This window comes from Acanthopagrus latus, chromosome 21, assembly GCF_904848185.1.
Source record: "Acanthopagrus latus isolate v.2019 chromosome 21, fAcaLat1.1, whole genome shotgun sequence".
NCBI lineage: Eukaryota > Metazoa > Chordata > Actinopteri > Spariformes > Sparidae > Acanthopagrus > Acanthopagrus latus.
Genome location: NC_051059.1, coordinates 14244996 through 14257226, shown reverse-complemented (window position 1 = coordinate 14257226; position 12231 = coordinate 14244996). Strand labels below are relative to the sequence as shown.

The 12231-nt window shown below is 40.1% G+C and overlaps 1 protein-coding gene across 1 annotated transcript in view; it reads right to left on the bottom strand.

The window, feature by feature from the left end:
• Positions 1–2662: 2662 nt before the first annotated feature.
• The window catches only part of prkci (protein kinase C, iota), a 33710-nt gene continuing 24141 nt past the window's right edge, over positions 2663–12231 (bottom strand). The window contains exons 11-18 of the mRNA XM_037084404.1: positions 11968–12054; positions 11741–11876; positions 11530–11617; positions 10022–10147; positions 9520–9599; positions 9117–9206; positions 4525–4640; positions 2663–4431 (exon numbers count right to left, since the gene is read on the bottom strand). Coding sequence (XP_036940299.1) covers positions 4344–4431; positions 4525–4640; positions 9117–9206; positions 9520–9599; positions 10022–10147; positions 11530–11617; positions 11741–11876; positions 11968–12054 — 811 coding nt within the window. The 3' untranslated portion in view covers positions 2663–4343. The remainder of the gene's footprint in view (positions 4432–4524; positions 4641–9116; positions 9207–9519; positions 9600–10021; positions 10148–11529; positions 11618–11740; positions 11877–11967; positions 12055–12231) is intronic.

Below are 12231 nucleotides of genomic sequence, written 5' to 3'. Positions count from 1 at the left end.
TGAGTCTCTGAACCTGTTTTGCTTTCTTAATATGCCATATTTTGCAAACCATTTTGAATTGCTTTTTGATTTCTTTGAAAGGTGCTATATGAATAAAGATGAATTATTTATACATTTCGGGTTGTGGAACTGTCACAAAATTGAATCTGCAGGATTTACTTTGGTTGAGTTCAGGGAAAGACGGTGATGTACACGAAAAGATTAAAGCTCTTTGCCATTTCACAAACTGCTGTAATGCTGGGCTGACATGTGTTGTGTGAAAAGTGTATCTTTTAAGATAGAGCTGAAAGAAATCCATCCTTGCCAAGAGAACAGCAAGAACAACAACAACAAAATGTGACATTTAACGTAACATGACCCCAACCTACAACTTTTATAACTGGAACTGTGATTGTTAATTTAAGATCTGGGTTCTTAAAGCTTTTTGTTTAATTTCTATTACCACTTTAGCTCTTAAAATGAAATCTTTCTCACATAAATCTCACTGGTTAATGTTTTTCATATTCAAACAAGTGTTGTAATCAATATATAGCGGTTGTTCCTTCATTTGTCTGCATGTACTCACTGTTCATTTCTATACAGTATGGAGGAGTTTCTGAAGTCATGGTCCTGAAGCATCATCTCAAGTGTCTGCTATTGAAACAAATGCTTTTATACCTCAAGAAGCCTCCACTATATCATTACAATCACACACCGATGTGAGGCTTACAGGGAAGGAGGCGCAAGTTTATTTAAGTACAGACTCACAACACCTCATTATCTCGGCACTACAGTCGAGAGCACTGGTATATGTGGTGTGATCGCATGCACCCTAGATTGTAGTGTGGGTTTAACTAAAGGGCTGCGTTTAGCACCAAGTATGACTCTTCTGCATCTTAATTAATCCCTTCAGGGACGGAATAAAACACCCAACAAGATAAGAGCAATTAAAACAGGATGTTTTTCAGATCCTCCTTCGGTTTACATCATTAATTATACAAGGTTAGTGTTCCCTGTGTCTTCCACAAGGTGATGTGGAGCCACAGTGCCTGGGGAGGCGTACCCTCATTCTCCACCGGAGAGGGCACAGGAACAATGTCAAACACACCATCATGGGAGTACAGAATTATGCAAAGGCATTTATCCTCGTCCTGCGCGCGGCGATGTGGTATTTGTCTCGTGCAGTGGTACAAGGGGAGTGTGAAATCTGGTTCAATTGAAACGATATATAATGGGGAAGCGGAGCAGGGTGTGAATTAAGCCCCACACAATTGGCTTCCATCTACCATTGTGCGGCTTATTGCAGCACACAAATCAATCCATTTTATTATTTCTGACACATCATCATCTCCGCGACCCTTTCTTTGTCACCTCTCAGCGGTCAGCAGCATGCGAGGGCAGAGGGGGGAGCAATGGTGTCAATGACCTCGTGACCTCTGGGGATGCCGAGGGCCTCCTAAAAGCCAGGCGGGAGTCACGTGACCAGCGGAAACACAGGCAGCTGGACTGGAAAAGCTGAAGCTTAACGACTCAGGCCTAATTCCCTTCGCTCCAGACGACCATGTGGGTCTGAGAGGGCTGAGGTCTGTCTCAGATGTTAGACGGTCACAAGCCTGATGGTGCAAGTTTGTCCAGACGGGAATGTGTGTGCACGATCTCAACAGTGAACCGCTTTCATATCCACTCTGTAGTCAGTCCGTGTCACATAAGAGGTGTTTCCTTACAAATTTTAAAAGGTAGGATCTTTTAGCCTCACTAATTGTGGTAGCTCTACGGACGATAATGTCTTTGGTCCAGACTGAAATATCTTGACAACTATTGGTTGGATTTCCTCTATAATCCGTGCAGATATTCCTGAGGCCCTGCGGATGAAGCCAACTCAGTCTGGTGACATTTTTGCTTTTTAGTGTAACACCTTGATAACCACTGGGCTCGTTGCCATGACATTTTAAACGGCCATTGATGGTGCAGACAAAATGAATCCTAAAGACTTAATCCACTTAATCGAATTAACACTTTGCTTCATGACTAACGTCACACGTCACATTAGAGCATAATACGTGTCACGCTTCCTCTGGAGCCACAAAAAGCTCTATACAACGTTTTTTCCCATCTGCTGCAGTACTCCTCACGACCCATTAACACACTTTATTGTGTCAAGTTGGTGGAGTTACCCTTTAACAGGACAAGTTATTGTTATTATAAAAATCTTAGGGAGGAAGGTGAGTTTTTATTTCAAAACATGGCACCCCATTTTTCTTCTTTGGCAAACAGGAAACACACTTAACATAATCTCCACCACTGTTTCAGTTTTGTTCAAAGGTATCATGTTTGTTTTCATTCATTTAATTTCCATTATTTTCTAGTCAATGTCTGCCCACAATGAATGGAAAATAATCACTTTCTCACCATAAACAGTCCTAAGTATTTATATCACAGTAATTTCAAAAAAACTGAATTTACTTAAAGAGTAAATTCAAGCCTTGAAAATTGCTTAATACTTTTTTTTAAAAAAATCATTTCATTGTTTGTTAATTTCATTGTCTGTTATTATAGAGTGTTGCCTTCTTATCCTATACAAAGTTCCTCTGCTGCCCAAGCAGACTTTATACGGCTTACTTATGTATAAAACTGACGGAGTTCTCCTTTAAATGAAGGACAGACTCACACTGACACAAGCACATATTACCACAAGGAGAGAAATAAAATGTTTATTTTACTGTCTGTGTTTTTTTCTTTGCACACTAATAACAAAGTTCAGCAGAGTCCTTTGGGTGGTAAACACCCCCAAAACACAAGTACAACAAATAGTGTTTCCATTGGGTTCACCCAGTAACATTTTGGAATCAATGTAGTGATAAAAAAAAAAAAAAAATTAAAATTAAAATGTGACTCGCAAAAAGAGAAACAACAGTAATGCGTGTAACAGATGAACGTGTTCCTCCTCCGGTCACCACGTGAGCCCAAAACAAAAAGTAGAGAGAAGCTTCGATTGGATGAGTGTCTGGAGGTTCATGCACCATCACTTTTAGTGTCAGGGGGTGGAGAGCGGCTCTACAGAGCCTTCAGATGCTTCAAAGCAGTTATACAAAATGTCTAATTCAGAAGATGAACAGTGGGTTCGACAGACACAGTGTACAGTTCTCAAGCCTGCCCTGTGTCACGACTTTGGACTTTAAATCGAGCTCTCGTCGTAACAATCACTTTTGATTTTAACAAAAGACATACATGGAATGGAGAAAGTACAAAAAAAGAGACCAGACCATATGTTTCCAAAAGGCATAGTATTAAAAATTAGCAAAAACAAATCTGTATATATAAATTCTATGACATAGGACAGCACATCTTCCTTACTGTACCTTCTTATTCGTACCAGCAAGACATTTTTCTGAAAAATGTTTGTTTGGTCCTGGTGTGAATGTTTGTTTCATGGAGGCTCTGCACAGCGATATGTAACCTCTGTTCCAGCGTTCAGGTATTATGTGCTTTTCTTCCAGCCCATTTCCCTGCATAGAGAGCTCTTTCATTCACAGTTTGAGAGTATTCACTCGTTACTAGTGTTGGTTGGATGCTTCTGTTTCCTTCATTCTGGGAGAAGGGACTCGAAGCAGACACCTTCTGTTTTCCAGATGTTGTGTGTTCGTCAAAACAACAAAAGCCTGAACCATTTTGGTTCCATAAGTCAGGCTGGACATTAAATGCTCAGAACAACATATATATAATGACTGCTATGTTGTTAAATAAAAAAACAAAAAGGAGAAAAATATATAGATTTTTATCTTTTTGTTTTTTTCAAAGGCTAGTCTTATGATTCTTCTTTAATCTACAGAATGGATGTCGCCACAAAAATCAAAATGATTTTATGATGATTATGTTTTGTCAGACTATGGCTTGAAGCTAAAAAGGCCTTGTCTAACTTTTTATCCTCAATAGTAGATTCATATATATACACAAATAAAATATGCATTGTAAGCACCCCACCAGCTGTAAGGAGAGGATGTTCAGTTTATGTGTCAGGGCGTCACCCCCTGTACAGCAACCTTGGAAGAACTTTGTAGCCTCTTGTTGGCTACCAATAAAGAGGCCCCCGATGAGAAAGTTGATATCAGTGCAGATTTACATGATATAAAAATAATTAAGAAAGAAGGTAGGCTTAAGGGCAAGTGGTTATAAATGGCTGAGTGTGAGACTGGTTTTGGCAAATAAGCGTTCTACTGTGCATGTGCGGTCCTGGAACAGAAGGTTGATGTCGTCAGGTTGTCTCGTAACCATGCAGCTTGAGGACACTGAGACGCCACGTAAAACACGTGCATGAGTGTGTGTGTGTGGGTGGTGTGTGTGAGCGAGTGCAGACGCTGCGTTGCTCACACACACTCCTCCGCCGACATCAGGAGTGGGTTGATATACTCGAAGCCTTCGAACTCAGACTGGTCGATTTTCTTCACGACATCACTACAATGAGCAAAAGACGAATGTTATTATTTTTTCAAGTGTTTTGTTTTTTTCTTTTTTAATATTAAAAAAATGAAGGGGGGGTGAACTCACTCATCATCAGGCGTGAGCTGGATGGGCTCGTTGGTGAACTGAGCATCGAAGTTGTCCAGTCCGAATTCCCCTGAGATGTTGGGCTTGAATGGAGGGACCACCTGCTTCTGCTCCAGCTGAAACAACAGGAGAGGAATCAGCTTTATTCAGCTTCACTGAAGCATTTGTGTTTTGTAGATGCAGACTAGTACATCAGTCGGTCGATATTATTGGCCGGTCATAGACATTTCAGTATCAGCATTTAATTCCAAATGAAATTTTGACTGTTTCAGTGCACTGGTGTCATTTTAGAGGCTGAAATGTATTGTTAAACTCCTAAAAATCCTTCCTTGACTACATATCATTGTTACATGTGTTTGAAAGCGACATTTGACTGATGATGTATCGACACTGAAATTTTTTACTCTCGAAATTCAGTATTGGCATCAGACCCAGTTATTGAGTATTGGTTGGGCTATAGTATTTTTATGTATGATTAATCATTTCAGTTATTTTTCAAGCAAAAAATATAAAATATTATTTGGTTACAACTTCTGCAAAGGTGAGAATTTACTCCTTGTCCTTGTCATATATTGTTTAAGTCTACGACTGAGGATTACTTTAATTGTTGATTAATCTGTCAATCAACCTCTCTCTCAATCTTTTAACAGATCAGAAAATGATGAAAGAAACTCTGGAAACTCTTTTTAAGATATTTTACAGGCTAAATGATTAATTGAGAACAAATCTGATAATGGAAATAAACTAGTTGTAGCCCTTGAGTGATAGTCAAACTTTATTCAGGCTCATCATTTATGTGTCAATGGAAATTAGCATTATCATTGGCCGGCTCATCATATAATTTCTTTCCTGTTTCCAGAAATAAAAAGCTGAGTGACCAACACTAACACCTTTAACCAAAAACAATATGAAGCCACAGCCATTAAAACATCAACTAAAATACTTTATCTACTTCTGAAAACACTAATCAGTATGTGGATATGACTCAGTGCTTCATCTGCCTCTGAACACCATACCCTGTGAGCTCAACACTGCTCCCCCTGCAGGCCGTTAGGAGCACAGCAGGTCAAACTTTCAGGTTAGTGTGGGTGAGGGAGAGGTGCAGGGGGGGTGAGGGAGTGAGAGGGTGGGAGGGGTGTAAGCCGATCCCTCCAGACACTCTGACCGACTGCTGGGTCTCTGCTCCAGACCAAACAGGGAAAAAGAGGTCATGCTGATCCCTGGCGAGCTGCCCTGTCTGTCTGTCACATCATCCACCAGTGCAAGTCCGTCTATCCACTCGTTAAGGTCATGTGGGTCTGTCTGTCTGTCTGTCTGTCTGTCTGTCTGTCTGTGGAGGTGACATGTGCCTGATCATTTACACGTGTACAGTACAGAGCTTCAGAAGTTCCCTCCCTTTACATTAAAGACTTCTGACATGATCTTGATATGAAGCTGTTACAATATGAAACTGAGCCATACTGCCTCTAGCGCAACCGAGTTCATTAAAACAAAAATAAAAGATGACACTTTGTTCTTTAGTAAATGTGAATTAAGTCGATTCCATAGCTTTAATCTTTAGTAAAATAAAATCAATCAATAAAATGGATTTCTTACTAAATGTTAACCCTTGTATACCCCCCTTGTATCCCTAAAAATACCATGCCAGAAAGCAAAAATATTTGATATTTTAAAAATATCATTTAAAAACAAAAGAAAAACTGTCTTTAATCACAACAATATACATCACTTGACTTAATTCAGCTTCTATCGGTCTTTAACCAAAGATCAGCTGTAATCATCATTTTGTTGGTTAAGTTCAAATATATTTTCAGCATTAACTGTGTGCAACTGTCGAAACATTTTCCGTAAAAAATGTTTCAAGCATAAAGTCAGGTGAGGACGAGTCAATTAAAAAACTCGTCAACAGACGCATATTTAATGGCCATGTATTCCAAATAAATCCATTAAGTGTTATTTTCCAAGCAGAAATGTTTGTTCCTGCTTATAAAATGTGCTGCTTCTCTGTGTTACATATGATTGTAAATTAGATATTTTTGTGTTTTGGACTTTAAACTGATACAAATTGTAATTTGCCGAGTTAAGTCTGTATTCTCACAATTCTTCGGACATTTCATTTAATCAAAAATCTACAGATGAATCAATAAGGAAAATAATGGTAATTTGCCACGAAAGAAAAATACAACACTAACATCAGTCTGTCAGTATGTTGAGAGGCCATCAAAGCTACTGAGAAAAACTTTGGGACATGAGTGTCATTTTACAGTTCTGGTATCTGTCATAAAACGATAATGTCAGTCCCTCTCAAATAACAACATCTACTCATTGCTGAAACTGAGAACAGGAAGCTTCATAAATAAACCCACTGTATTTTTAGTTCTAGTTTAACTTACAGTAAAGTTACTTGAAGTGATTCTGTAATGCTTCATATAGTCAAGCCGAAGTCAAGCCAGCTTTATTAATAGGGTTTTACAATCTGTACAGAATAGCGGTTGTAAATATGGCCCATATGTTCACTTCCTACACCCTGCTCCACATTAATAGTCGCATTCACAGTTTTAAAGCATCGACAATATAGGTGGATTTCACTTAAACACAAGTCACAGCCAAAGGCAAGAAAAACCTCAGACATATGCATTTTCCAATTCCAGATCTGATCAAGGCTACAAACCACAACACCAACCTCTTCACTTTAGCTTGGTGTAGTCCAATATCTCACTAGGAGAGCAGGTGTGAATCTTCACCAGCCTCACAATTCAATTATAATTCACCTGTCAACGATTTAATGTGTTGCCTCCTCAATTTCCTGAATTACTGCAAATGGCTACAAGCAGACAATTAATACGAGCTGTCAGATAAATCTATATCAATTTTTAAGACAAAGTCCTCTTTGCGAATCAACGCGACTAAAACAGTCTGTCTAAAAAGCTCCATCTTCTCAATACCTGCAACAGTGTAACAAGCACAGCTCTCCTGCACACACATGTCTCAGAGCTGGATGGCAAACTTCATAGCCTCCTCCACTTCATAGCTGATGAGCTGGACTCACTGCATTCTTTATGGTTGCAGACGTAGACTCAGGGTGAAAACAGCTGACGGGGTTCCTCAAATTGTTGTGTTACCCAAGTATTTAATATTTGTGAGAAAGATTTTATAGCTAGGGCCTCATTTTCCTGTCCCAACCCAACAAAGTCCTAGAGAGTAGCAACTGAGTCCGACGCAGTAAATGTAAGCTGAAGCACTGAGCTGGTCATGCAGTTGCCATGGTTACAGTTTGCCCGATTACTCTGATTGCAGGCGTGTTCAGTGTAGGTGACTCTGAAAAGGCATTGTTCTATGGTACAAAATAAAAAACAAAATAATAAAACTGCGGGACATTAAAGGATTTCTGATTCTGATTCTGATAACATTACATGATGTTTAAAATACAGCAAAAACACCATGTCAACTGACATGACCAAATCCGAGCTGCACCCGGACACCACGTCTACATTTTTGTCCAAACCGAGCCCGAACTGTCAGGTATCAATGCTCTAGTGTATTTTGTCCACAAACTGCAAGAGAGAATGAAAATTAAAAATCTACATTTTGTGCGGATCTTGTTCTGACCTGGTATCGTTTCAGAATATTTTGGCGATATGATGCATATTGGAATGAGGCGAGGAACGATATTAAAGTTTGATCTCAACATGGGATTAAAACATTCTGGATCTAACATGGATCTAAAAAATAAGACAATAAATTATAAAGATCCCCCCACATAAATAACTGACAAAAAAACACTCATCTCCCTGTCATTCTTTTGTTTGACTAGACAGAGGCCAGCTTCACCTGGTTGCAATTTATAATAAATAATATAATAATGAATAAATCAGGGAATCAATATAAAACTGAACATTAGAGAGCTAGGTAGGCTCTCCAAGTCTCTCATGAGGATTTTCACAAACATCCCAATAATGGAAATTCACTAAGACCAACTTACTTTGATTTCTTTTTTTTTTTATCTTGTCCACAATAATATCTGAGATCCTGGCAGCCCAACTTGGAATCTAGACATTTCCACACCCCTTGGAACAAAACAGTTCCTCAACAATGAAGCCAAGATTAGATTTATTAAAGACTTCTTCATGCCAATGAATTGTTGTTTGTTTCTTAATCTGATGGATCAAGACCTCTCTGTCAGACAAATGAAGAGGCATCATACATCCAGACATCAATTTCCTTTCCATCTTTGCCTCCAATCGCAATCTGTCTATTTCTGCTGCTGTCAGTCTCCTGCCTGCTTTCCACAAGGACACGACTCATCCCATCTCTAATAACCCTCTGCTCTGACAGAGCTTCTGTACCCGCAGGGCAGGAGAGAGAAGGTGACCTCGTGCACTTCAATTTTACCTTCTGCTGTCTGGTAGCAGCTCTCTGGTTTTCCTTCTCTGCAAAATCAATATGTGGATTGATTTTGACCTATTTTGCAACCGGCATGCACTGATTTCCTTCATTTGAGATCATGATCATGATGAAGTCGACCAAGGGCACATGAAAAGTAGAAGAGAGAGAGACCTGGAAACACAGAGAATTAAAAGTGAATGACTCACAAGGTCCCAGTCGACGTTTCGGAAGAACGGATGGCCCATGATGTCGGCAAAGCCTGTCTGAGGGTGGCAGCCTAGACGCTCCTTAGGATCCTGTGGGAGATCAGTGTGAGAGTAGGGTGAGAGACAGCAGGAGACGATGAGGGAGAAACGAGACAGAAAGTCAGACAGGCAACAGAGGTGAGAAAGAACAGAATTTGCAAGAAAGGTGTAAAAGAGGGGTGGATTTGGGTGATGGGAAAAGAAAAATATAACAGGGGTAGGTGAAAAGGTGTGAGAGTCAAATTGAGACAGAGAGGGAAAGAAGACAGTGAAAGATGGCAGTTGAATCAAAGGCCATAATAATGTCATTCTCAGGGGCCATCAGGAGCCACTGCGGTTTAATGCCTGCCTGACCCCTTCTTACCTTGTTGAGGAATCCCTTGAGGACACTGGCGGCTTTGACTGACAACGAGCGGGGAATTCGGATCTGTTTTTCCAATATGACTGTGGAAGGTGAGAGGAAAAGGGAAAAGGAAGAAAAAGGGTGAGACAGACTATCCCTTAAGGCTGAAATGACAGAGGATGGTGCTGACGGTGCTGCAGTTATGAGTTCAGAAGGCTTTCAAATCAAGTGTCAATGGCTTTTGATAAAAGCGTCTTGAAATATGACTTTGACAAGCCCTAACATTTTATTTCCCAATGATGCAACACTTTTTCTGGCAGTATATAAAATGCTGGCACATTTTGAAGCCGTATTTCCAGACCAAAACACACATGCATTCACACATTTCCCTGTAACAGATGGAACGTGCCTGGTGGCCATTAGAAAGGTGTCATCACAGAGGTGTTGCATGCCTCCACTGCGCTGATTTTTCCTCTAGTTATAAACCTCAGTGTGTGTGTCGGCGTGTGTTGGTGTGCGTTACCTTGAAAGAGGTAGTCTTCTGTGTTCTGGTCTGGGTTGTCCGAGCTCCCTACAATATCGAAGGGCGACCGGCCTGCCATCATCTCGAACATCAGCACGCCCAGCGCCCACCAGTCCACACTGAACCCTGAAGACAAACACATACACATACTCCATATGTTACAAAATCATATTTCTGACAAGAAAGCAGCAGAGATGGAGGAAGGATCATTTAAAACCTTACCCTGAAAAACATTTGATGTCATTTGTGAAAAAAAATTGAAGTGAAAAAATAAAAGCCATAATTGCCTATTTCACGGCATAATAAAAGCCATAAAACAGGCAAAAATCTCAGAAAGAGAAAGAAAGAGGTCAGGTAATGGAAAAATAAAGATAAATAAAAGAATAAAATGTATGAAAGATGATGAGAAGATGACATTGTAAATTGCCATTTTGGTCCTTTGGGTGCTTTGTTAAGTATGTTGCATTAGCACTTTTGTGAGCACTGGTCAGTGGCAGCGCTTGCATATTGGATGCCTGTATCCTTTTGCCTCAAATGCGAAGTATTTCCAAACAGCACTCCAGCTGTTCTTGACAATCAAACACCAGTTGCACCACTGTGTGTGCCATCTTTAGTGAGCCATCAATGTGAGCTAACTGGAGCGAATGAGACAGGTAATAAGAAGCAGAGAAGGTGAGAAGGCGCAGCTGGTACCGGTGTATTGTGACTGTATATAATATGTAAGGAAAGCATTTCAAATATTCAGTAAATCAGTCAATTTTTGACAACAGTAGTTTAAGCACAATTCTCAGTATCACATTTACCTAAACTTACATCTTACAGTTGCATAAAAAAATCCTGCATTTTACAGTTACTATGGCAACCACTCCTTTCTTGAGAGCAGTGTTTTTGCATACCTTGCCCACTTAACGACACACTGCAGACTTTATAGCTGGGGCTTAACTGAAGTTTATCAAAATACATAAGTACAGTTCTATAGTTTCACCAGATATGGGCAGCAATTGCGAGATAAATCAGAAGAGCAAATGAGGGGTTCAATAGTATTTTGTCAAAATCAGTTCCAGCACTGAATCCATTCTATCGCATCAAGTTTTCCTTTCAACGTTTGCAGGTAACTTAAGGATAAAATAAGTACAGATTTTAGTTTAATTGTATTTACGTGTTATGCCAAACATCTGGCGGATTCCACATGGGATTACAAAATATCACCATATTACAGGGCAGGTCTGGCTCAGGGGTAGAGCCAGCGTCTTGTTATCAGAAGGTCACAGGTTTGATTCCCCCGGTCTGCATGTCAAGTGTCCTTGGCCTAGATACTGAACCCCAAACTGCTCCTGATAGGCTGGTCGGCACCTTCCATGGCAGCCACCAGCGTCAGTGTATGTATGTATGAATTATTGTAAGTTGCATTGGACAAAAGCTAAATGACCCAAATTTAGGGTATATTGAAAACAACTGTACCACTGTAGCATTCATAATCATAAGTGCTTGTGTGATGCAAGCCTCACCGTAGTCCTCTCCTCGCAGTATTTCCGGGGCAATGTAATTGGGGGTACCACAGAAAGTGCTCGTTGTGTCCCCTGGTCTCAAGCCCTCCTGCAAAAATAAAATGATCATCTCAGACAGCTGTAAACCAACACTCATGCAGCTCTACTGCAGCTTTTATCCAAAGTGCATCGCGGCATCAGCTTTTCATACACCGCAAACTGCAAACCACACCTTGCACATGCCATAGTCTGTAAGTTTGATGTGTCCCTCAGAGTCCAGCAGCACGTTGTCCAGCTTCAGATCTCTGTAGATGATTCCCCGCTCGTGGAGGTAGTTGAGTGCCAGACTGATCTCTGCTGAGTAGAATCTGAAAGAGAGAGTCAGGTATATTCGTCACACTACAAAATGACACAGAATTAATCTTATTTGGTTTAATGACACGGAGGGCTTGACTCTACCTGGCATGTTCTTCTGGGAGTTTCCTTTGTCTCTGCATGTGGAACATGAGATCTCCACCATTCACATACTCAATAACAAAGAACAGTCTGTAAAAAGAAGCAAATTTTGTTTTTGTTTTGTTTTGTTTTGGAACTGAAGGACCGAAAAAAAATCGTGTCAGTTAGCTTCTTACTATTCCAAATTAACACCATTCTTCAAAAGTTAGAACAGATTTGGTTTCATGTGAGATTCATTTTCTATTCTACAAATTTAAATAAATTACA